The sequence below is a fragment of the Callithrix jacchus genome, chromosome 2 (genome assembly GCF_049354715.1).
Source record: "Callithrix jacchus isolate 240 chromosome 2, calJac240_pri, whole genome shotgun sequence".
NCBI lineage: Eukaryota > Metazoa > Chordata > Mammalia > Primates > Cebidae > Callithrix > Callithrix jacchus.
In genome coordinates, this window is record NC_133503.1 from 77,339,299 (window position 1) to 77,366,431 (window position 27,133).

At 40.0% G+C, this 27,133-nt stretch overlaps 1 protein-coding gene across 16 annotated transcripts in view; it reads right to left on the bottom strand.

The window, feature by feature from the left end:
* Positions 1–27,133, bottom strand: part of CDC42SE2 (CDC42 small effector 2) — a 106,166-nt gene that overhangs the window by 26,244 nt on the left and 52,789 nt on the right. For 10 of the 16 annotated variants that reach the window (XM_078364931.1, XM_008991559.4, XM_002744625.5 and 7 more), the window contains one exon: positions 3,874–4,213. The exons of 5 other annotated variants lie outside the window; for them this stretch is intronic. In XM_078364931.1, the coding sequence (XP_078221057.1) occupies positions 3,874–3,927 (54 nt within the window). In that variant the 5' untranslated portion in view covers positions 3,928–4,213. Of the gene's footprint in view, positions 1–3,873; positions 4,214–27,133 lie in introns of those variants that run through there. One more of the 16 variants, XM_054252584.2, reaches the window with a different exon arrangement.

The following is a 27,133-nucleotide window of genomic DNA, read 5'->3' on the forward strand; positions in this document are numbered from 1 at the left end:
TGGACCCACATGTCGCATTTTCCAAGACCACCCTGGCCTGCCATGCCCCCATCCTAGGCCTATAAAAACCCAGGATCTTAGCGGGCAGACACACAGGCAGCCAGACATCGAGAGGAGCACATCAGTGGAAGAAGACACAAGTGGCTGATGGCTAGAGGACACTGAGGGAGCACGCCTGCAGAAGAGCACACTGACAGATGCCAGCATGCCAGCAGACCATTAACCAGTGAGATGAGGCAAAGTTTGGCTGGGGCAGTCTTTGGCTGGGGCAGTTGGAGGAGAGCTGGGGCACCAAGAGATCCAACTTCAGGGAAAATCATCTCCTTTCTGGCTCCCCCATTGGCAGAGAGCTACTTCCACTCAGTAAAACTTTGCACTCATTCTCCAGGCCCATATATGATCCGATTCTTCTGGTATGCCAAAGCAAGAACCCAGGATACAGAAAAAGCCCTGTCCTTGAGATAAAGCAGAGGGTCTAATTGAGCTAGTTACAAGCCACCTATAGATGGCAAACTAAAAGAGCACTTGTAAGCCCACTGGGGCTTCAGCTGTGAAGATTCACCCCTAGACACTGCCATGGGGTTGGAGTCCCACAGCCTGCCCATCTGTATGCTCACCTTGAGGTGTGAGCTGCAGGGCACTGAAGAAGCGAGCCACGGTGCTATTGCTCGCCTCCAAGGGGGACAAGGGAACTTTTCCCATTTCACTATGAGAGAAACTCAAGTTACAAATCCTTTGTGTAGCAGAAAACATATTTCTGATGTCTCGTAACTCCAGCGCCTTATGCTCCTGCTATTTAAATACCTAATCTGTATCTTCCTGTTTTAGCTATTTGGTAAGTATCCATTTATAATATATTGAAGAGAATTCACTTTATTATATACCCTGTGAATACTGACAGTAAGTAAAGTTTTAAAATATGGCAACTTGACTTCTGGTTTCTGATCTGGCATATAAGGAGCTTGGAAGTCATCATTCTCATCCACATAACAAAAACAAAGCCGATCAAACTGACAATATCTCTTCTTAGATCCATCAGAGAAGTGAGGTCACAGAGAAAACTACTTCCCCTAAAACTACAGCAACAGGCAAGTGGACACAGAGAAATCAACAAGCAGAAACCGTCAAGGATCCAGTATCAGTGTAGGAAAACCTAAACTGTAATTGATGAATAGCAGGATGCTCAGCGTGAACGAGTTTAAGACTCAAGGGGAAACTAGTCTTAGGGAACCCCTATACTTTGTGGGTTTTTCCTCAGGGAACCCTACCAGGTTCCCACATGAAGATCAGAGAAAAATTTGTGTTTCAGCAAAAAGAAGGGAAGGGCAGCCATACTAAAATACACCAGAGCATTCTGTTCTTAACAAGGTTTGCTTTGAAGAGAAACTATTTTACCAGAGCCTAATCAACTAGGTTTTTACAAAAACAAACTTGGGGAGAAGGGAAATATCCAGTCTCCTCTACCCTTTTTTGCCTCACTTAAGGGGTAAAAAAAAAAACTGAGAAGCATATCACAGATCATATGCACCAGCTCACTGAAAGACTGAGACATAATCATAGCAATACATAATGTCTCCCTTCTCCCTAACACCTTACCACCACATCTACAGGGCTCCTGTACAATAGGGGATTGCAAATGAAACAACAGCATGTCTCAGATCTTATTTAAGAAGTCTCTAGAGAAACACAAAGACAAGGGACAAAGACAAGGGACAAAAACAAGAACACCAGATGAAATTTTATCCTCCAACACCTATAGCTATAGCAAATAATAAAAATGGCCTAAGCCCTAACCAGATAAACACCACACTAAGGGCCTATTTACCTTGGTTCCTTTTACCCAGTATAACAGGTTAAAAAAAAAAAAAAAAAAGATTACAGGGCATACTTAAAACAATATGGCAGTATGACTCAAGTGTTCTTACTGAAAATCCTTGACTACTGAAAATGTCATCTCTAACAGTATCACAGATTATAAAAAATCAGGATAAGTAAGGATGTTCAGCTATCACTGGCAATACTGACCATTATACTGGAGGTCTTAGAAAATTCAGCTAAGATTCCAAAAGGATAAATAATTTAAATAGAAAATGATTTAAAAAGTCACTATTTGGAGACATCTGTAAGATATATGCATTTCAGCTAACTATTAAACTAATTCGGCCAGGAGTAGTGGCTCACGGCTCAATCCCAGCACTCTAGAGGCCGAGGTGGGCAGATCACCTGAGGTCAGGTGTTTGAGACCAGCCTGGCCAACATGGCGAAATCCCATCTCTACTAATAACACACAAAAATTAGCTGGGCGTGGTGGTGCGTGCCTGTAATCCTAGTCACTCTGGAGGCTGAGGCAAGAGAATCACTTGAATTCAGGAAGTGGAGGTTGCAGTGAGCTGAGATCATGCCACTGCACTCTAGCCTGGGTGACAGAGAGGGACTCCGTCTCAAAAATAAACAAACAAACAAACTAATTCAAGTGTTCACAAGCATTCAGTGAGGTGTCTGGATAAAAAATTAGCATATAAGAATTATTAGATTCCTATGCACTAGTAATAACCAGCTAGGAAATACAGTAAAAGCCATAACTAGAACAAGTCTAACAAGAAATGAGCAAGTTTATGTCATGAAGTTTTAGCACTTTACAAAAAGAATATTAAAAGACCTATATAAACGAAGATATATGCAAGGCTTCTAATTGAATTACTGAAAATTCTTTTTTATTTTTATTTTTGGAGACAGAGTTTTCCTCTTGTTGCCCAGGCTGCAGTGCAATGATGTGATCTTGGCTCACTGCAATCTCCGTCTCCTGGGTTCAAGTGATTCTCTTACCTCAGCCTCCTGAGTAGTTGGGATTACAGGTGCTTGTCACCACACCCAACTAAATTTTGAATTTTCTGTAGAGACAGGGTTTCACCACATTGGTCAGGCTCATCTCGAATTCCTGACCTCAGGATTAGTGGAGCATGGTGGTGCGTGTCTGTAATCCTCAGCTACAGAGGGAGGCCGAGGCTGGAGTGTAATGGTGTAATCTTGGCTTACTGCAACTTGAACCCAGGAGGCAGAAGTTGCAGTGAGCCGAGATCATGCCACTGCACTCTAGCTTGGCAACAAGAGTGAAACTCTGAAGACGGACAGGCACAGTGAAAGGAAAGAAAAGAAGAAAGGAAAGGAAAGGAAAGGAGGGGAGGGAGGAAGGGAGCGGGGAGGGAGGGGGACAGAGAGAGAGAAAGAAAGAGAGGAAGGGAGGGAGGGAGGAATGGAAGGAGGGAAGGAAGGAAGGAAGGGAATTTGGAGGTTGGAGGGCAGGATTTTGGTAGAGGTAACAATATGTGCATACATTAGAGGACAGAAAAACAGGGCATACACCAAGAAGTCAGTCAATATCACTTATCATCTATATGACTTTAGGCAAAAAACTGAACCTGCTTCAACTGAAAAATAAGGACAATGATATGCTCCTCAGAGGATTAATCTGAGGAAAATGAGATGGTAAGCTGAGAATAATATGATGGCATCTGGCTGCCACATCTTCCACTCACTGACTTCCAAGGCTGATGCATCTGTTTTACCTTAGGTTATTGTCTCCTTTCTCTCTCATTGTTCCTCCAGAAGCTATCTGACAGAAGAATACATCCTCAGGAATGTAAAATGAATAATCTAGCAAAGTTCTTGACATACAGTATTTACTTTAAAAACATTCTTTTTTTTTTTTTTTTTTTTTTTTTTTTTACCTATGTTGAGTCCCACTGAACTATTCTCTGCTGTATTCGCTTGCACTGCTTTGCAATTACTGTTAGGATCCCAATTCTCAGTTTGAGAACCAATAGTATGTTTAATAAGCACCCCACCTGATGTATCCACATACTTCATACTTACAGGCTGAGGCTGTTCTGCAATACAGCAGTTGAAACACAACCAGAATTCACTCATGCTTACAGTCCACAGTGTAAATGAGCACCAATGAAGGTTCCAAATCTCAATTCAGGAAGTTCCACAAAATACGCTCCTCAATACGATGTATATCCAGTGATGCCAAGATGAAATTTTATTATTTCACTGTGTTTTGTTCCTGGAAGTCAATTATCTTACACAGTCAATTTAATAATGAAAAATTCAAATTGTTTTTTTCTTTGCTTCTGGTTCTACAGAGATTCCTTTCTGAATCACCAAGAAGGTAAAAAATTGTTGTCTTGACCCAGGGACTAAAACAGATAGTCTAGGGAAAAAAAAGAAAAAGTAAAAAAAAGTTAACTTTACTTATTCTTGAAAACTTTTATTTCTTAAAATAAATATTACCCAAAAAAAGTAAACACTGAAAAAAAAATCAAGATTTTAACAAACTGATATTCATTCAACAAGTTATTTTTGAGCAACTTTTTGAGTGTTAAGTTCTAGGTATAGTAGCGAAAGCAGACAGAAATCTTTGCCTTCATTCGGCATCCTATTTTATGGCTATAAAAGTATTGATTATTTTAATGAGTTAATTTTTTAAAATCACTAATTACAACATGACTGCCACATATACGTTTCTAATTACAAGAAATTTTCATATAAGTTTCTTCAGTTGAGTCCCTTATTCTCACAGACAACTCAGACAGTAATTGACAGAGCAATGAACTCTAAGGAGATAAACAGGTACAGTTCATCAAAAACCATAAATAAAATTATCACCTTACCCACTGGAATTAGAACTGTACATGAAAAATGGGTTGGGGTTAAGTTAGGCTTTCGTCTGTGAATTGAGCTATTACATTGCTACCACTCCCATGTCATCATCAGAACATGTGTTGGTCAAAATACTATACACCCCACTGTGGCAAACCAAGCTGAGTATATCAGAATCTTTGTCAGGCAATTTTCTATCTGCAGTTGGACAAAGAGTTAAACCTATTTTTTCTTTCTGACTGCCAAGCTGTTGATTTCAAAGATGTCCTTAGTCAATAACATCCTATACCTCATGTGGTAGATAGTTTTGAGATAATAATGCTGACAAGCAGAGGCAAAAGAGAAGTGGGAAGTCAAGATGACATGAATCTCCGATTCTAGGCATTCCTAAAATCAGTTTCACCTGTGCACCAGAAGTTTAGTTTTGTAAGGCAACATCTCCCTCTTTAGCCTGAAGTTATAATGAAGTGGGTTTATATCACTTGCAGACTATTATAGTAGTCAAGTGAAGATGCCCAATAGCAGTTTGATGTATAGATCTGACACCAAGGAGAACTTTTGCAGTCATTGGATTATGACTAAAGCAATGAATAGTCTCTAGGGAAAACAGTATCATGAGAAGCAAAGTGGGCTCAACAGAGTCTTTTGAGTAAGAACAGCATTTAAATCATGGGTAGAAAAAGAAAGGTCTACAAAGGTTTGGCTTTTAAAGGAAGTAGAAGAAGAAAATCAGTTAAATGTGGTGTCACTGGAGACTGTTTCAAGGAGAAAGTGGGTAGCAGTTTCCTGAGACAGGAAAGACTGAAGACTATTCCTTAGACTGTGCAGCAAACACAGCGTGGCCCTGGCTACAGCAGTTTCAGTAAAGTAGTGTGGGTAGAAATCAGATTACAGGAGGTAAAGAGGTGAGTGAAAGGAAAGCAGCAGAGTCAACAAATGTAGACAATGTTTGCAAAAAGAATGGATATAAAGTTTAAGAAGTAGAGTGGTAGAATGAAGGAAAAGAGCCATTCTTGAAATGAAAAGATCAGAAACTAAAGATGTATCAATCTGACTGTGTTCAAAGAGATGCTAACATTTTTGTCCCAAGTGGCGAAATATAAATCACTTATTTATAGATTCTGGAAGGAAAACTCATATATTTATAAGCTTTGCCAACTATAAATCAGTTACAACCACATTACAGGATCACGGAGGCCTGAACATTAAGTGAAATTAAATTCCTCCCTTTTGCTTTCTCCAAAGCCATGACTCTAAACCTGGAAAGAAGAAATGACAGTAATTTGTATAGTTGTACAGATGAAGACCTAATGGTGAAGTTAATGCACACATCCTCAGTGTCACAAATCTGGGCAGTAAAACAAGGCATGAATTCAGGACCCTGATTCTATAATCCAGAAGACAAGTCCCCTAACATATAGGAAAATGATGTGTTAAGATTTAAGCATATGTCCAAGGAATATCAGAAGAAAGAAAAGTTTACTTTTTTGCCCTTAATTAAAAATCAGAACCTGGAATGTTTATTTAAGCAGATATGAATATTTCTTATCTCACCCAAACTCTAAACCAAGGGAAGTGGCAGTCTTTGGCCAATGAATTGGATAAATACTGTTAAGTTTTATAAGCTCAAAGAACAGTATCACTTATTTCCTCCATCCAATCTTCTTGAGTAGGAATATAAATACACAGTCTTGTTAACATTATTTCAGTACTGATGTATAAGTTTAACTTCACCCTGGATCCAAAATCTAGCCCATTAAGAAGGCTTTGTGAATTAAAAAAAATTTTTTTTGAGATAAGGTCTCTCTCTATTGCCCCGGCTGGAGTGCAGTGGCATGATCACAGTTCACTGCAGCCTTGACTTTCTGGGCTCAGGTGATCCTCCCACCTCAGTCTCCCAAGTAGCTGGGACCACAGGTGTGTGCCACCACACTTGGCTGATTTTTTATTTTTTGTAGAGACAAGGCCTCACTATACTGCCCAGGCTGGTCTAAAACTTCTGGGCTCAAGCAATCCTCACACCTCAGCCTCCCAAAGGGCTGGGATAATAGATGTAAGCCACCGCACCCAGCCTAAAAGTAGAGTAACTTCTGCTTCTATGTATTTCCATTTAGATGACAGATCTGCTAAAATATATTTTCAAACCAAGAGGATGTTTGCAATTCCATGGATTTTTATTTTTTTTTTTCTTTTTTCTTTTTTTTTTTTTAATTTTTTATTTGATTATAGGTTTTGGGGTACATGAGCAGAGCATGCGAGACAGTTGCGTAGGTACACACATGGCAGTGTGCTTTGCTTTTCTTCTCCCCTTCACCCACATTTGGCATTTCTCCCCAGACTATCCGTCCCCAACTCCCCCTCCCACTGGCCCTCCCCTTTTCCCCCCAATAGACCCCAGTGTTTAGTACTCCCCTTTCTGTGTCCATGTGTTCTCATTTTTCATCACCCACCTATGAGTGAGAATATGCGGTGTTTCATTTTGTGTTCTTGTGTCAGTTTGCTGAGGATAATGTTCTCCAGATTCATCCATGTCCCTACAAACGACACGAACTCATCATTTCTGATTGCTGCATAATATTCCATGGTGTATATGTGCCACATTTTTCCAATCCAGTCTATTATCAATGGGCATTTGGGTTGATTCCAGGTCTTTGCTATTGTAAACAGTGCTGCAATGAACATTCGTGTACATGTGTCCTTATAGTAGAACGATTTATAGTCTTTTGAATATATACCCAGTAATGGGATTGCTGGGTCAAATGGAATTTCTATTTCTAAGGTCTTGAGGAATCGCCACACTGTCTTCCACAATGGTTGAACTAATTTACACTCCCACCAACAGTGTAAAAGTGTTCCTTTTTCTCCACATCCTCTCCAGCATCTGTTGTCTCCAGATTTTTTAATGATCGCCATTCTAACTGGCGTGAGATGGTATCTCAATGTGGTTTTGATTTGCATCTCTCTGATGACCAGTGACGATGAGCATTTTTTCATATGATTGTTGGCCTCATATATGTCTTCTTTCGTAAAGTATCTGTTCAAATCCTTTGCCCACTTTTGAATGGGCTTGTTTGTTTTTTTCCTGTAAATCCGTTTGAGTTCTTTGTAAATTCTGGATATCAGCCCTTTGTCAGATGGGTAGACTGCGAAAATTTTTTCCCATTCTGTTGGTTGCCGATCCACTCTAGTGACTGTTTCTTTTGCCGTGCAGAAGCTGTGGAGTTTCATTAGGTCCCATTTGTCTATTTTGGCTTTTGTTGCCAATGCTTTTGGTGTTTTGTTCATGAAGTCCTTGCCTACTCCTATGTCCTGGATAGTTTTGCCTAGATTTCCTTCTAGGGTTTTTATGGTGCCAGGTCTTATGTTTAAGTCTTTAATCCATCTGGAGTTAATTTTAGTGTAAGGTGTCAGGAAGGGGTCCAGTTTCTGCTTTCTGCACATGGCTAGCCAGTTTTCCCAACACCATTTATTAAACATGGAATCCTTTCCCCATTGCTTGTTTTTGTCAGGTTTATCGAAGATTGTATAGTTATATGAATGTTGTGTTGCCTCCGGTGCCTCTGTTTTGTTCCATTGGTCTATATCTCTGTTTTGGTACCAGTACCATGCTGTTTTGATTACTGTAGCCTTGTAGTATAGTTTGAAATCCGGTAGTGTGATGCCCCCCGCTGTGTTCTTTTTGCTTAGAATTGACTTGGCTATGCGGGCTCTCTTTTGGTTCCATATGAAGTTCATGGTGGTTTTTTCCAGTTCTGTGAAGAAAGTCAATGGTAGCTTGATGGGGATAGCGTTGATTCTGTAAATTACTTTGGGCAGTATAGCCATTTTCACGATATTAATTCTTCCTAACCATGAACATGGAATGTTTCCCCATCTGTTTGTGTCCTCTCTGATTTCGTTGAGCAGTGGTTTGTAGTTCTCCTTGAAGAGGTCCCTTACGTTCCTTGTGAGTTGTATTCCAAGGTATTTTATTCTTTTTGTAGCAATTGCGAATGGCAGTTTGCTCTTGATTTGGCTTTCTTTAACTCTGTTATTGGTGTAGACGAATGCTTGTGATTTTTGCACATTGATTTTATATCCTGAGACTTTGCTGAAGTTGCTTATCAGTTTCAGGAGTTTTTGGGCTGAGGTGATGGGGTCTTCTAGGTATACTATCATGTCGTCTGCAAATAGAGACAATTTGGCTTCCACCTTTCCTATTTGAATACCCTTTATTTCTTTTGCTTGCCTGATTGCTCTGGCTAGAACTTCCAGTACTATATTGAATAGGAGTGGTGAGAGAGGGCATCCTTGTCTAGTGCCAGATTTCAAAGGGAATGCTTCCAGTTTTTGCCCATTCAGTATGATATTGGCTGTTGGTTTGTCATAAATAGCTTTTATTACTTTGAGATACGTTCCATCGATACCGAGTTTATTGAGGGTTTTTAGCATAAAGGGCTGTTGAATTTTGTCAAATGCCTTCTCTGCATCAATTGAGATAATCATGTGGTTTTTGTTTTTGGTTCTGTTTATGTGGTGAATTACGTTGATAGACTTGCGTATGTTGAACCAGCCTTGCATCCCCGGGATGAATCCTACTTGATCATGATGAATAAGCTTTTTGATTTCCTGTTGCAATCGGCTTGCCAATATTTTATTGAAGATTTTTGCATCTATGTTCATCATGGATATTGGCCTGAAGTTTTCTTTTCTCGTTGGGTCTCTGCCGGGTTTTGGTATCAGGATGATGTTGGTCTCGTAAAATGATTTGGGAAGGATTCCCTCTTTTTGGATTGTTTGAAATAGTTTTAGAAGGAATGGTACCAGCTCCTCTTTGTGTGTCTGGTAGAATTCGGCTGTGAACCAGTCTGGACCTGGGCTTTTTTTGTGTGGTAGGCTCTTAATTGCTGCCTCGACTTCAGACCTTGTTATTGGTCTATTCATAGTTTCAGCTTCCTCCTGGTTTAGGCTTGGGAGGACACAGGAGTCCAGGAATTTATCCATTTCTCCCAGGTTTACTAGTTTATGCGCATAGAGTTGTTTGTAACATTCTCTGATGATGGTTTGAATTTCTGTGGAATCTGTGGTGATTTCCCCTTTATCACTTTTTATTGCATCTATTTGGTTGTTCTCTCTCTTTTTTTTAATCAATCTGGCTAGTGGTCTGTCTATTTTGTTGATCTTTTCAAAAAACCAGCTCTTGGATTTATTGATTTTTTGAAGGGTTTTTCGTGTCTCAATCTCCTTCAGCTCAGCTCTGATCTTAGTAATTTCTTGTCTTCTGCTGGGTTTTGCGTTTTTTTGATCTTGCTCCTCTAGCTCTTTCAATTTTGACGATAGGGTGTCAATTTTGGATCTCTCCATTCTCCTCATGTGGGCACTTATTGCTATATACTTTCCTCTAGAGACTGCTTTAAATGTGTCCCAGAGGTTCTGGCACGTTGTGTCTTCGTTCTCATTGGTTTCGAAGAACTTCTTTATTTCTGCCTTCATTTCGTTGTTTACCCAGTCAACATTCAAGAGCCAGTTGTTCAGTTTCCATGAAGCTGTGCGGTTCTGGGTCGGTTTCTGAATTCTGAGTTCTAACTTGATTCCACTATGGTCTGAGAGGCTGTTTGTTATGATTTCAGTTGTTTTGCATTTGTTGAGCAGTGCTTTACTTCCAATTATGTGGTCAATTTTAGAGTAGGTGTGATGTGGTGCTGAGAAGAATGTGTATTCTGTGGATTTGGGGTGGAGAGTTCTGTAAATGTCTATCAGGTTTGCTTGCTCCAGGTCTGAGTTCAAGCCCTGGATATCCTTGTTGATTTTCTGTCTGGTTGATCTGTCTAATATTGACAGTGGAGTGTTAAAGTCTCCCACTATTATTGTGTGGGAGTCTAAGTCCTTTTGTAAGTCATTAAGAACTTCCCTTATGTATCTGGGTGCTCCTGTGTTGGGTCCATATATGTTTAGGATCGTTAGCTCTTCTTGTTGTATCGATCCTTTTACCATTATGTAATGGCCTTCTTTGTCTCTTTTGATCTTTGTTGCTTTAAAGTCTATTTTATCAGAGATGAGAATTGCAACTCCTGCTTTTTTTTGCTTTCCATTAGCTTGGTAAATCTTCCTCCATCCCTTTATTTTGAGCCTTTGTGTATCCTTGCATGTGAGATGGGTTTCCTGGATACAGCACACTGATGGGTTTTGGACTTTTAACCCATTTGCCAGTCTGTGTCTTTTGATTGGTGCATTTAGTCCATTTACATTTAGGGTTAATATTGTTATGTGTGAATTTGATACTGCCATTTTGATGCTAAGTGGCTGTTTTGCCTGTTAGTTGTTGTAGATTCTTCATTATGTTGAAGCTCTTTAGCATTCAGTGTGATTTTGGAATGGCTGGTACTGCTTGATCCTTTCTATGTGTAGTGCCTCTTTTAGGTGCTCTTGTAAAGCAGGCCTGGTGGTGACAAAATCTCTGAGTACTTGCTTGTTCGCAAAGGATTTTATTCTTCCTTCACTTCTGAAGCTCAGTTTGGCTGGATATGAAATTCTGGGTTGAAAGTTCTTTTCTTTAAGAATGTTGAATATTGGCCCCCACTCTCTTCTGGCTTGTAGTGTTTCTGCCGAGAGATCTGCTGTGAGTCTGATGGGCTTCCCTTTGTGGGTGACCCGACCTTTCTCTCTGGCTGCCCTTAGTATTCTCTCCTTCATTTCAACCCTGTTGAATCTGTCGATTATGTGCCTTGGGGTTGCTCTTCTTGCGGAATATCTTTGTGGTGTTCTCTGTATTTCCTGCAATTGAGTGTTGGCTTGTCTTGCTAGGTGGGGGAAATTTTCCTGGATGATGTCCTGAAGAGTATTTTCCAGCTTGGATTCATTCTCTTCGTCCCCTTCTGGTACACCTATCAAACGTAGGTTAGGTCTTTTCACATAGTCCCACATTTCTTGGAGACTTTGTTCATTCCTTTTTGCGCTTTTTTCTCTGATCTTGGTTTCTCGTTTTAATTCACTGAGTTGGTCTTCGACTTCAGATATTCTTTCTTCTGCTTGGTCAATTCGGCTATTGAAACTTGTGTTTGCTTCGCGAAGTTCTCGTATTGTGTTTTTCAGCTCCTTTAATTCATTCATATTCCTCTCTAAGGTATCCATTCTTGTTATCATTTCCTCGAATCTTTTTTCAAATCTTTTTTCAAGGTTCTTAGTTTCTTTGCATTGATTTAATACATGATCTTTTAGCTCACAAAAGTTTCTCATTATCCATCTTCTGAAGTCTAATTCCGTCATTTCGTCACAGTCATTCTCCGTTCAGCTTTGCTCCCTTGCTGGTGAGGAGTTTTGGTCCTTTCTAGGAGGCGAGGTGTTCTGGTTTTGGGTGTTTTCCTCCTTTTTGCGCTGGTTTCTTCCCATCTTTGTGGATTTGTCCGCTGGTCGTCTGCGTAGTTGCTGACTTTTCGATTGGGTCTCTGAGTGGACACCCAGAATGTTGATGATGAAGTATTTCTGTTGCTTGGTTTTCCTTCTACCAGTCTAGCCCCTTCGCTGTACGACTGCTGAGGTCCGCTCCAGACCCTGCTTGTCTGGGGTGCACCTCTAGCAGCTGTGGCACAGCGAGGGATGCTACCAGTTTCTTTTTCTGCTCTCTTTGTCCCAGGATGATGCCTGCCTAATGTCAGTCTTTTGGATATAGAGGGGTCAGGGAGCTGCTTGAGGAGACAGTTTGTACTTTATAGGGGTTTAATTGCTGAGCTGTGCACTCTGTTGTTCATTCAGGGCTGTTAGGCTGCTATGTTTGATTCTGCTGCAACAGAGCTCATTAAAAAACCCTTTTTTTTTTTTTCTCAAATGCTCTGTGTTGAGGGGTTTGGGCTTTATTTTTGGATGTCCGATCAGGTGTCCTGCCCAGCTAGAAGGCAGACTAGCCACTGTTTGGCTGCCGAGGCTCCGCCCTGCTGTTGTGTGATTCGCGCTGTTCCTGCCGGCTCTGCTGTGGTCTCCGCCACGCCCTGCGGCGGAGTCTCTTCGTTGTAGCGTGTTGCCTCAGCAACGGCAGGCTGCGTCAGCAGTGGGCGTGTATCTCAGTAGGGACGGGTTGCCTCGGCAACGGCTGGCTGCGTCAGCAGTGGGCGTGTATCTCAGTTGGGGCGGGTTGCCTCGGCAACGGCTGGCTGCGTCAGCAGTGGGCGTGTATCTCAGTTGGGGCGGGTTGCCTCGGTAGTGGTGGACGCCCCTCCCCCACAGAGCGTCTCGGACCGTCTGCTCGGGATAGTTTGAAATCGCGGTTTTGTTCGTCCCACTGGGTATCCCAATCCCTGCAATCCCCTGGGCTGGCCTATTGTCCAAGTCTCGTTCAGTCTCAAGTCCAGCCCTCCCAAGTCTCAGGTTGCCGGTTCAACAGGGCACCCGGACAAGTGTGCCCTGTGGGGATTGCTGGGTAGGGCCGGCCGCCGCCGCCCCGGCTGCCGGCTTCGCCAGGCAGACCTACTGCCTGGCGTCCCGTGTCTTTTTTATACTTGGGAGTTTCCCCGTTCTGTGGGCAACAAAGATCAGTCTGGAAATGCCGCTCTGACTCACCGTCTGCGGATTCAACGAGAAGAGCTCCAATCCTGGGTTGTTCTCACAGCGCCATCTTGAGTCCTCCCCTCGGATTTTTATTTTTTAAGTAAATATAAAGATCTTAAAATGTTTCAGACATGCTTTGGAAAGTGGTATCAATACATGTTCTACCTTCTTGCTTTTCTTTTTTTTTTTTTTTGAGACGGAGTTTCGCTCTTGTTACCCAGGCTGGAGCGCAATGGCACAATCTCGGCTCACTGCAACTTCCTCCTCCTGGGTTCAGGCAATTCTCCTGCCTCAGCCTCCTGAATAGTTGGGATTGCAGGCACGTGTCACCATGCCCAGCTAATTTTTTTTTTTTTTGGTATTTTTAGTAGAGACGGGGTTTCAACATGTTGACCAGGATGGTCTCGATCTCTTGACCTCGTGATCCACCTGCCTTGGCCTCCCAAAGTGCTGGGATTACAGGCTTGAGCCACTGCGCCCGACCCCGTCTTGCTTTTCTAAACACACTTTCTTTTTGTAGAACTGTTTTCTAAAATAAATATACTTAAAACATATTTATATATAAACACCTTCAGGGAAATACTGAATTGTTCACAAAAAATTTCAGCACTGCTGCTAATAACCAAACTAATAGTTACTTTCACTTCTTGAGCTGAAAGCTGTTTAAAACATGACCATTTTAAAAACCTATACTTTTTTGAAATCTTTAGATAACAAAAGGAGAGTCACTTTGCAATAACATCAACATCTAAACTTGACTTTAAACACAGCTCAGCACATTCCACACATAACTAAGGGGTCAGACTGGTCTACAGCACAAGAGAATATTTTACCAACACATAAGATTCCTAAGACATAAGATTTTAGAAAGGGAAGGGACTTTTAAAGATAATATCATGGAACGAGCTCATTAAATAGCTTATCCAAGGCCACTTATCTAGTGAGCTTCCTTGAATCTGCTACAAATGAGATCAACATGAGGAGAAAAGTGCAATAGTATTCTGTATTGAAAATAGTCAACATCAGTTCCCTTCCTCTTCCTTTTTGCCACCTAAATCAAATGCTACAGATAGCAGCTTCCTACCTGTATCAAGTTTTACTGCTGATAACTTAGTGAAATGATATTCCAACATGCTACCCATAGTTTAAAAAAAATGCTTTTTAGGTCAACTTCCAAAGAAAAAATAGTGTTTGATGTGAAAAACTGGACAGTGGAGCATGCCAGGCTGGTCTCAAACTCCTGAGCTCAAGCAATCTGCCTGCTTTCACCTCCCAAAATGCTGGGATTATAGGCATGAACCACCATGCCTGGCCACTATGCAATTTATATGTATTTTTTAATAATAATTTTTTTTCAGATGGAGTTTTGCTCTGTTGCTGAGTCTGGAGTGCAGTGGCATGATCTTAGCTCACTGCAACCTCTGCCTCAAGGGTTTAAACAATTCTCATGCCTCAGCCTCCTGAGTAGCTGCGACTACAGGCACCCACCACCACACCCAGCTAATTTTATATTTTTTTAGTAGAGATGGGGTTTCACCATGTTGGCTATGCTGGTCTCGAAAGCCTGACCTCAAGTGATTTGCTTGCCTCAGCCTCCCTAACTGCTGAGATTATAGGCATGAGCCACCGTGCCCAGCCTTAAATGATAAAAATTTAAATGAAATATGAATTAAAAAGTAGGCTGGGATAGTGGCTCATGCCTGTAATCCCAGCATTCTGGAAGGTTAAACTGTGAGAATTACATGAGGCCAGGAGTTCAAGACCAGCATGGCCAATGCGGTGAAACTCGTCTCTCCTCAAAATATAAAAATTAGCTGGGCGTGGTGGCACACACTTGTAATCCAAGCTAGTTGGGTAAGTGAGACACATGACTTGCTTGAACGTGGGAGGTGGAGCTTGCAGTAAGCAGAGATATGCCACTGTACTCCAGCCTGGGCAACAGAGCAAGACCTTGTCCCCCCAAGAAAAAAAAAAAGTATTAATAAATACTGGGTCAGGCTTGGTGATTCACACCTGTAATCTCAGCATTTTGGGATGCTGAGGCAGAAGGATTGCTTAAGACCAAGAGTTTGAGAGCAACCTAGGCAACATGACAAAACTCCATAACTACAAAAAATTTAAAAATTAGCCAGGTGTGGTGGCAAGCACTCGTGGTCCCAGCTACTCGGAAGGCTGAGTTTGGAGGATCACTTGAGCCCAGGAGGTTGAGGCTCTAGTACGCCAAGATGCACCACTGCACTAAAGCCTGGGCAACAGTGTGACCCTATCTAAAACAAACAAACTACCTAACTAACTAACTAACTAACAACAAGCAGTTGATCATAATGAATTGAGGAAGATCAGAGATGGAAATGCAAAACTCAGAATCAAGTATAAGTCAGCAGAACACCCTTGCTAGAGACTTTTGAAGAACTGGTAAAATTACTGGGGAAGAGGGTCTGAAGTTCCATCAGACGCCAAAGAAGTTTCTGTTGAAAATGCAAAAATTAATTACTAAGAATAAATTATCAATAAAGCTTATTGATAGCTGTATCAGCACGAAATCTAAAACTAGCTGAAATAACTGATACTGATGTGTGGGACAAGACCCTTTTGAAAAAAATTAACTTATTTTAAGATGATCTTTCAAACTATGTATTTAACACACAGCTACTTCTGTGTGGTTAATCAAAGTCCAAACCACTGTTCCCTGAACTTAGTTATAAAAGGCTGAGCTAGGGAGGCACATATAATTATCAAAATAGGAGGGTTAAGTTTTTCCTTATATTAAAAATGACTGATTATAGACTTTCCTATAGTTTCATTTAAAGATAATTATTCAGCATGCACTCTTTTTCACATCTGCCTTCTTTCATTCAGCATGTTTTTAAGATTTATCTGTGTTTTAGTAGGTCATTTGTTTTTACTGCTAAGTAGATTTCCATTACATGGATATGGTATAATCTGTCCATTCATCTGTTGATGGATATTAATGTTTTTCCAGCTTTTTGCTATTAAAAATAAAGCTATTATAATTATGAACATCTGTATCAGAAGGGTTTCTGTGAGGAGGAGTGAAGGTGGTTAATAAAAAGAGAAGTGTTTGTGTAAAAAAGTTTTTCTCTCTCCTGGGTAAATACCTGGAATGAAAATGCTGGTTAATATACTAAGTATGATTTTAACTTTATTAATAAACTTCTAAATCAGTTTTACCATTCTGCATTCCTGCTAGTAATGTATCAGAGTTCCAGTTATTCCTTATCCTACCAGCTCTTTGTGCTATCAATCTTTTTAATTCTAGTCATCCTAGTGGGTGTATAGTAGTAGTATCTCACTGTGGTTTACATTTGCATTTGCGCTCTCCTGATAAATGGTGATATTCAGTCTTTTCATGTGCTTTTTGGCCATTCATGTATTTTCTTTGGGTAATTATGTCCCAATCCTTTGCCCATTTCTAAATTTAGTCACCTTACTGAGTTGTGTTCTTCATATATTTTAGGTCAATCAATCCTTTCTCCAATATAAGCACAGTGAATATTTTGTCCTAGTCTTTGTCTTCCTAACAACGTCTTTGAAAGAGTTTACATTTTTAACTTTGATGATGATGTCTTCTACACAAGCTTTATCTCTTATGATTTATGCTTTTGGGGTTCTAAAATTTTTTTGCATAACTCAAAGCTGCAAAAAATAATCTATTTCTTTTTCTAGACCTTTCAATTTTTATGTCTATAATCCATTTTAATTAAATTTTATTTTTTGACAGAATAAAGGCCAATTTTTTTTTTTAAATATGGCTATCCAGTTCTAGCTCATTTACTGAAGATATCCTATTAGATTAATTTAGCACCTTTACTGAAAATCAGGGCTGGGCTTGGTGGCTCACACCTATAATCCCAGCACTTTGGGAGGCCAAGGCGGGCAGACCACTTGAGCTTAGGAGTTCAAGACCAGCCTGGGCAACAGGATGGCAAAACCCCGTCTCTACAAAAACTACAAAAATTAGCTCGGCTTCGTCTCACACACCTGTAGCCCCAGTTACTTGGTGGGGGGCTGAGGCAGGAGGACTGCTTGAGCCTGGGAGGTTGAGGCTGCAGTGAGCCATGATTGTACCACTGCACTCCAGCCTGAGTGACAGTGGTATTTAATTTTCTTCTCTAAAAAAAATTAAAAATAAATAAAAATAAAATCACTATGTATAATTAGATCTACTTTTAGACTGATAATTGTACTCCATTGGTCTATTTGTCAATCCAATGCCAGTACCATTATAATAAGACTTAGAAGTAAGGTAATGATTAGTCTTCCAATTTCCTCTTTTTCAAAATTGCTTTTAATTTTCTAGGTCCTTTACATTTTCATATATATTTTAGAAGAAGCTTTTTAATTGCTACCAGAAAAAAGCCTCCTGTGATTCTGATTGGGATTGCATTTATTCTAACAATTATTTGAAGAAGAATTATATTTTGACAGTATTGTGTTCTAATCCAAGAACATGGCATATCCAATGTTTTGTAGTTTTCAATAAATAGGTTTTGCATATATTTTGTTATATGACTTTTAACTTTGTTTATACCTTTTAATATCAGGGCTTTAAAGCCTTATATAGTCAAATGTCAATTTTCATAGATTAGTGGTTTTATCTTACTTAAAAAGCTTTCTTTATCTCAGAATCATAAACCTATCTTCCCATTATAGTTCTGTTTAGGTTTACTTCTGTTTTTTTTTTTTTTTTTTTTTTTGAGATGGAGTCTCACTCTGCTGTCCAAGCTGGTGTGCAGTGGCTCTGTCTCAGCTCACCGCAACCTTGGTCTCCCAGGTTCAAGTGACTGTCCTACCTCAGCCTCTTGAGTAGCTAGGATTACAGGCATGCACCAACACGCCTGGTTAATTTTTTGTATTTTTAGTAGAGATGGTGTTTCACCATGTTGTCCAGGCTGGTCTTGAACTCCTGACCTTGTGATCCACCCACCTCAGCCTCCCAAAGTGCTGGGATTACAGGCATGAGCCATTGCACCCGGCCAGGTTTACTTCTATAATTCAATTTGTACACTCATATTTTATAGGTTGTAATTAGGTAATAATTCACAATTTACTCAAACTTTTTCTACTATCTTCTTTTTCCCACTCAAATCTCGAGAATTTAACACTAAACATGTATCCATCATTATGGTAGGGCACATAAGAGAGAATATTACATTGGCTCAAACATGAGAGTTTGCAATATCAAGCAAGAAGAAAGCAAAATACATTGAAAACTACTCTCCCATTCTTTAATAGCCAATTTCTCCTCCCATTTGTGTGAGACTGCCATGTCATTTTTCCCTCTCTTTAATAATCTTCCTCTTTTTCTTTTCTGCCATTCTTCTTAGTTCTCTATTTCTCTCTCTCCCTTTTCCATCTCTTTATCCATATTCGCTAAATTCTTCCTTAGCTCCCTAGGGTTAGAAATAATGATGCTGTGACACAAACACGGCAGGTTTTCAGTGTATTATAGATGACAAACTGAAATGTGTATTTTCATTCTGAACTTCTCTCTTGAGTCTACTAGACATTTATATCCATCTGCTAAGAAGCATCTCCTGCAGTCTTCTGGTCACCATAAATCAATACATGCAAACTTGAATTTACTGTCTTTTTCCTCCTATCTATTTCTATGATACTAGGCTCAGTGGCTGGAACCACTGTACAGTTTATCAAGCAATGCATATTAAAATTCTGTCCTACTACCTACAGTTTTCTGAATACAACCATCCTGTAAAATGTCATCTTATATTTAAACAAATCTTTACTGTTTCAAAATAATATGAGCACACAGACTTTTTAAAGATCAATGAATAATATACGTTGAAAAGCTAAAGTGGGTGGACTACCTGAGGTCAGAACAGGCTGGCCAATAAAGTGAAATCCCATCTCTACTAAAAATACAAAAATTAGCTGGGCATGGTGGCACATGCCTGTAGTCCCAGCTACTAGGGAGGCTGAGGCATGAGAATCTCTTGAACCTGGGAGGTGGAGGTTGCAATGAGCCAAGATCATACCACTGCACTCCGGCCTGAGTAATAGAGTGAGACTGTCTCAAAAAAAAGAAAAAAAAAAGTAATGAATAATAAAAAGGCTATTAAAAAATGGCAATCTCTGACCTGTGCCTCTCCATCTCTTAGTGGGAACCATTTCTAACATATCAAGCTGTTTCTTCCGGTATTTACTTTTTTTTTTTTTTTGAGAGGGAATCTCGTTCTGTTGCCAGGCTGGAGTGCAATGGTGCAATCTCAGCTCACTGCACCTTCTGACTCCTGGGTTCAAACGATTCTCTTGCCTCAGCCCCCTGAATAGCTGGGATTATAGGCAGACACCACCATGACCAGCTTATTTTTGTATTTTCGGCAGAGATGGGGTTTCACCTTGTTGGCCAGGATGGTCTCAATCTTCTGACCTCATGATCTGCCCACTTTGGCCTCCCAAAGTGCTAGGATTACAGGTGTGGGCCTCCACGCTCAGCTTGGTATTTACTTTTATAAGATACTTATTGCTACTTCTCAAATTACCAATTTTTGGACTACTTAGCATATTAGATTTAGCTAGCTATCCTTTTCTGTTGTTGTTGTTGTTGTTTTTGAGACAGAGACTTGCTCTGTTGCCTAGGCTGGAGTGCAGTGGTTACAATCTTGGCTCACTGCAACCTCCATCTCCCAGGTTCAAGAGAATTCTCCTGTCTCAGCCTCCCTATCCTTTCTTAAATAATCTTTTGTTTTCTCTGAATAACTGCTGAGGTTTTTTAATTGCTTAGTTTTTTTAATGTACCTATATCAGATCTGTAAAACACCTGTAATTTCCAAATACCTGAACATATGCATAGATGTACTGATTCAAATATTCTTTTGGTTTCTTCCTAGCCTCTTGCTTCAATGCTGTGGCACATGCCTGTAGTCCCAGCTACTAGGGAGGCTGAGGCATGAGAATCGCTTGAACCTGGGAGGTGGAGGTTGCAATGAGCCAAGATCACACCACTGCACTCCAGCCTGAGTAATAGAACAAGACTGTCTCAAAAAAAAAGAAAAAAAAACATCAATGAATAATAAAAAGGCTATTAAAAAATGGCACACCTCTGACCTGTGCCTCTCCATCTCTTAGTGGGAACCATTTCTAACACATCAAGCTGTTTCTTCCGGTATTTACTTTTTATTAAGTTGTTATGCTCTGTTTCTGAGAATCATATCTTCCTCTTTTCATGTTCTTTATGTTGTAAAATCACATACATACTCCCATGGCTTCCTAAGAAGTGGTACACAGAATGAAAAGGTTTTAATTCCTTTGATTTGATGACTGATTGATCATTTAGTTGAACACAGAATACCTAGTTTAAAAATCTTTCCCTCTGGATTTTAAAGGCACTATTTCAGTATCTGCTAACTTCCAGAGTTGTGAGAAGACTGATGACATTCCAATTTCCCTTCTACAAGATTTAAAGATTTTTTTCTTAACTTTTGGAATTCTTAAGTGCCACAGAGATGTGACTTGGTTTAGTCCTTTTTCATCATTGTTCTGTGGCCTGAATGAGCTCTTTCAAACTGGAGAATGGTGTCCAGGAAAATAAAAGTACCTATGCCACAGGGCTGCTGTGAAAATTAAACAAAACACTTGGCACATAGTAAATGCACAATGATGCTGATGACTAGTATTTTTCCAAATTTGTCAATTTACTTACAAAAATTAACTGGACCTGATGGTATGTACCTGTAATTCCAGCTACTTGGGAGGCTGAGGCACAAGAATCACTAGAACCTGGAAGTTGCAGTGAGCCAAGATAATGCCACTGCACTCTAGCCTGGCTGACGAAGTGAGACTGTCACGGGAGAAAAAAATACTCAAACAATTTTCAGTATTATGTGCTTTTTCTTTTTTTTTTCTTTGAGATGAGTTTCACTCTTGTTGAGCAGGCTGGAGTGCAATGGTGCAATGTCAGTTCACTGCAACGTCCACCTCCTGGGTTCAAGCGATTTTCCTGTCTCAGCCTCCTGAGTAGCTGGGATTACAGGCATCCACCACCATGCCCGGCTAATTTTGTGTTGTTTTTTTTTTTTAACTAGAGACAGGGTTTCTCCATGTTGGCCAGGCTGGTCTCGAACTCCCAACCTCAGGTGATCTGCCTGCCTTGGCCTCCCAAAGTGCTGGGATTACAGATGTGAGTCACTGCACCCAGCCAATATGTGCTTTCTAATAGTTAACTATAGGTGGTAAGCTTCTTAGTTGTTTGTCTAAAACTGCAGTTTTTAATTTTAATTTTGGAATAATTTCAAACTTACAGCAGAGTCACTAATATAAAACAGAAATCTCCCATGTATCCTTCACCCAGATATACTGTTAAAAGAATATCTATATAGTAGGTCCCTCTTAACCACGAGAGAAAATGCTCCAAGGCCCTCAGTGTATGCCTGAAACCATAAATATTACCGAACCCTATGTAAATTATGTTTCTGCCTGTACACTGACTGACAGGTAGCATATAGAATAGATATACTGCACAAAGGGATGATACATTTTTCAGATGAGACAGAGCAGGTTGGTTCAAAATTTCATCATGCTAATCAAAATGGCTGCAATTCAAGACTTATGACTTATTTCTGAAATTTTCCATTTAATATTTTTGGACAGCAGCTGACCAAAGGTATCTGAAACCACAAAACAAAACTACCAATAAGAAGGGCCTACTGTATTTTTTCCTTTATTCTTGCATGACAATTTAGCTAAGTATAGAATTCTTAGTTGAAAGTGCTTTTCCTTCAGTTCTTTGCAGATGTTATTATTCTAACCTCTATTGTTGCTGATGACAGTCAATCTAATTCTTGGTTGTTTGAATATAAAATTCTTTTTTTGCTATAAGGTGTTTTGAAGATTGTCTTTGTACTTGGCTTTAATTTCACAGAAATTCTAGTTTCAGATTCATTTTTATATATTTAGGACTCTTTCACCTGTTTCTATTCTGCTATTTAACCTATTAATTTTCTCCACAATGACTGTCTTTTAGTTCAATAATCATAATTTTCTTTTTTTTTTTTTTTTTTTGAGATGGGGTCTCACTCTGTCACTCAGGCTGGAGTGTGGTGGCACAATCTCAGCTCACTGCAACCTCTACCACCTGGGTTCAAGCAATTATCCTGCCTCAGTCTCCCAAGTAGCTGGGATTACAGGCAGGCACTCACCACTACACCTGGCTAATTCTTGTGTTTTCAGCAGAGATGGGGTTCCACCAGGTTGGCCAGGCTGGTCTCAAACTCCTGACCTCAGGTGATCTGCCTGCCTCAGCCTCACAAAGTGCTGGGATTACAGGCGTAAGCCACCGTGCCTGGCCAAATGATTTTCATTTTAATAAGTTCTATTTGGCTCTTTTACAATTCACCTACTGTAGTATCTTAGTCTTGTATTTAGACATTTTAAGTAGATACGTTTTTCTAATTATTCTGTTAAGTCAATTCATAACCTTTTAATTACCCTTTTTGTCTGACTCTCCTTCATCCTGGACTGTTTCCTTATAATTATCTTACCATAGGAATTGTTCTTCCTGTGCAAGTCCAGGGCTCTCTGTTTGAACAAGCATTCTTTTTTTCTTTTGAGATGGAGTCGTGCTCTGCCACCAGGCTGGTGTGCAGTGGCTCAATCTTGCTTGATCTAGGCTCACTGCAACCTCAGCCTGCCGGGTTCAAGCGATTCTTCTGCCTCAGCCTCCCGAGTAGCTGGGACTAAACGTGCACACCACCACGCCCAGCTAATTTTTTTGTATTTTTAGTAGAGATGGGGTTTCACAATGTTGGCCAGGATGTTCTGGATCTCCTGACCTTGTGATCCGCCCGCCTCAGCCTCACAAAATTCTGGGATTACAAGCATAAGCCACTGCACCTGGCCTGAACAAGCATTCTTTTTTTTTTTTTTTTAATTTTTTATTGGATTTTAGGTTTTGGGGTACACGAGCAGAGCATGCAAGACAGTTGCGTAGGTACGCACATGGCAGTGTGCTTTGCTTTGCTTCTCCCCTTCACCCACATTTGGCATTTCTCCCCAGGCTATCCCTCCCCACCACCCCTCCCACTGGCCCTCCCCTTTTCCCCCCAATAGACCCCAGTGTTTAGTACTCCCCTTTCTGTGTCCATGTGTTCTCATTTTTCATCACCCGCCTATGAGTGAGAATATGCGGTGTTTCATTTTCTGTTCTTGTGTCAGTTTGCTGAGGATGATGTTCTCCAGATTCATCCATGTCCCTACAAACGACACAAACTCATCATGTCTGATTGCTGCATAATATTCCATGGTGTATATGTGCCACATTTTTCCAATCCAGTCTATCATCAATGGGCATTTGGGTTGATTCCAGGTCTTTGCTATTGTAAACAGTGCTGCAATGAACATTCGTGTACATGTGTCCTTATAGCAGAACGATTTATAGTCTTTTAAATATATACCCAGTAATGGGATTGCTGGGTCAAATGGAATTTCTATTTCTAAGGCCTTGAGGAATCGCCACACTGTCTTCCACAATGGTTGAACTAATTTACACTCCCACCAACAGTGTAAAAGTGTTCCTTTTTCTCCACATCCTCTCCAGCATCTGTTGTCACCAGATTTTTTAATGATCGCCATTCTAACTGGCGTGAGATGGTATCTCAATGTGGTTTTGATTTGCATCTCTCTGATGACCAGTGACGATGAGCATTTTTTCATATGATTGTTGGCCTCATATATGTCTTCTTTCGTAAAGTGTCTGTTCATATCCTTTGCCCACTTTTGAATGGGCTTGTTTGTTTTTTTCCTGTAAATCTGTTTGAGTTCTTTGTAAATTCTGGATATCAGCCCTTTGTCAGATGGATAAACTGCAAAAATTTTTTCCCATTCTGTTGGTTGCCGATCCACTCTAGTGACTGTTTCTTTTGCCGTGCAGAAGCTGTGGAGTTTCATTAGGTCCCACTTATCTATTTTGGCTTTTGTTGCCAATGTTTTTGGTGTTTTGTTCATAAAGTCCTTGCCTACTCCTATGTCCTGGATAGTTTTGCCTAGATTTCCTTCTAGGGTTTTTATGGTGCCAGGTCTTATGTTTAAGTCTTTAATCCATCTGGAGTTAATTTTAGTGTAAGGTGTCAGGAAGGGGTCCAGTTTCTGCTTTCTGCACATGGCTAGCCAGTATTCCCAACACCATTTGTTGAACAGGGAATCCTTTCCCCATTGCTTGTTTTTGTCAGGTTTATCAAAGATTGTATAGTTGTAGATATGTTGTGTTGCCTCTGGTGCCTCTGTTTTGTTCCATTGGTCTATATCTCTGTTTTGGTACCAGTACCATGCTGTTTTGATTACTGTAGCCTTGTAGTATAGTTTGAAATCCGGTAGTGTGATGCCCCCCGCTGTGTTCTTTTTGCTTAGAATTGACTTGGCTATGCGGGCTCTCTTTTGGTTCCATATGAAGTTCATGGTGGTTTTTTCCAGTTCTGTGAAGAAAGTCAATGGTAGCTTGATGGGGATAGCGTTGATTCTGTAAATTACTTTGGGCAGTATAGTCATTTTCACGATATTAATTCTTCCTAACCATGAACATGGAATGTTTCTCCATCTGTTTACAAGCATTCTTAACGAGCAGTTTGCATTTGCTACTGCTCGGAAATTCACAAGGTCAGGTTCACAAGTTCAGGTATAAATTTTAACTTAATTCCTTGGCTTGAGATTCCTGTACCACATGGACATTATATGTTAATATTGCACACTGGTATGTAAGCACATATTTGGAATGGCAGTATGGTGTACTAGTTTAGAACTTAAGATTCTGAAACTACACAGCTGAAGTTTGAATTCTGGATTCCTCCACTCAGTAGCTCTAGGATCCTGAGCAAGTTACTTAACCTTTTTATGTTCCAGTTTGCTGCTCTATAATATGGAACTTATAACAGTATTTGTTCTCAAAGATTTACGAGAGGCTTGAATGAGTAAATTTAAATTACTTAGAAAATGAAGTCTCCACAACTCTCCAACTTCATTTTCCAACAGGATGGGCTCTACCTCATTTCTATCACAGGCTCAGAGGTTCTTTAATGAATACCTATCATGGTAGTAGACAAGGCATTCTGCTCAAAACTTTGAACTGCCTCTGAAACACTAGTCACCTAGATTCCCATCTATCAGGCCACTATATTTCTAGTGAGGCTACATGAACAAAACAATACAAGAGTTGTGACCGCTGCGTAGACTTGAGGAACTGATGATATTCATCCTGGCTATCACTTCAACTATCACTGATGACATATTATGAAGGGCTTGGGATGAATTAAGCCACAGGTTTGCCATGTGCTGGTGTTAACAAAAGCTGTATACTGGCCAGTACAAAAGTAACTGTGGTTGTCCTTTACAAACTCATTGTGACTACTTGTTCATACATAACACAGTTAATAAATAATTTTTTTAATGTTCAAGCCTTTTTGTATAAACCTATACAGTCAGAATCATAGTGAACAATATTGGAGAAAAATGTTTTTCAATGTGGCATATGAAAGGATCTTTATTTTCATACTCAAAGCCTGTAATAATAGAAAGCTTTGATAATGATACTATGATGTGGAAGATTTCATAAACAGAAAATACTAACCAGTTATCAGAGAACATGGACTATTTCTTATTTCTGGTCCATAAACTTCATAAATCATAATGGATCAAACAAGAGATTCACTATTCTTGGATTCTCTATTCTTTTTGTATGTTTTACCTTTAAAAAAAAAAAATCACAGAAAATGTCCCTAGATTACAAAGAAAAGTTCAGCTAGATGATAAAGACTTGATGTGAAAAAAATTTTTTTAATGTTAATCATATGTTTCACTATATACTTGGAAAAATACTATCTCATTTAAGTTTTTTAATCCTAAGAGGCATTATCCTTACTTTGGAAATGATGAAGCCACAGCTCAGACACAGTAATTAACTGAAGACAGACCATTTTCTCTATATTCTTTTTTAAGAATATAGAAAAATGTTAATCTAATTTAATGTTATTTTAAATTTTAATTATGTTGATTCTTATAAGCATTATCGAGGTAGAATGTGAATTAACATTCTATTGCTATCGTATTCGACTTGGTAACTTGTCCCGGTATTTACAAATAAATACTTAATACATTAATTTCAACATAAAAAATATATAGTACTCTAGAATTTCTATGAATTCTGTGTTCAAAATAGATTTCACAACTGATTAGATAAGTGACATTCTTTTTTTTTTGAGGCGGAGTTTTGCTCTTGTTACCCAGGCTGGAGTGCAATGGCGCGAGGCTCACCGCAACCTTCGCCTCCTGGGTTCAGGCAATTCTCCTGCCTCAGCCTCCTGAGTAGCTCATGCCTGTAATCCCAGCACTTTGGGAGGCCGAGGCGGACGGACCACGAGGTCAAGAGATCGAGACCATCCTGGTCAACAAGGTGAAACCCCGCCTCTACTAAAAATACAAAAATTAGCTGGGCATGGTGGTGCGCGCCTGTAGTCCCAGCTACGCAGGAGGCTGAGGCAGGAGAATTGCTTGAACCCAGGAGGCGAAGGTTGCGGTGAGCTGAGATCGCGCCATTGCACTCCAGTCTGGGTAATAACAGCCAAACTCCGTCCAAAAAAAAAAGAGAGAATTACACCAACTTTCCAGGATTGCTCTTAAAGCAGGATTTCTCAACCTCAGTGCTTCTGACATTTCCATCCAGATAATTTTTTTTTTTTTTTTTTGAGACAGCGTCTTGCTCTGTCACCCAGGCTGCAAGGGCAATGGTGCAATCACAGCTCATGGCAGCCTAACCTCCTGGGCTCAAACAATCCTCTCACCTCAGCCTCCAGAGTAGCTAGGACCACAGGCATGTACCACCATGATGAGCTACTTACATTTTTTTTTTTTTTTGGTAGAGACAGGATCTATGTTGCCCAGGCTAGTCTCAAACTCCTGGGCTCAAGTTATCCTCTTGCTTTGG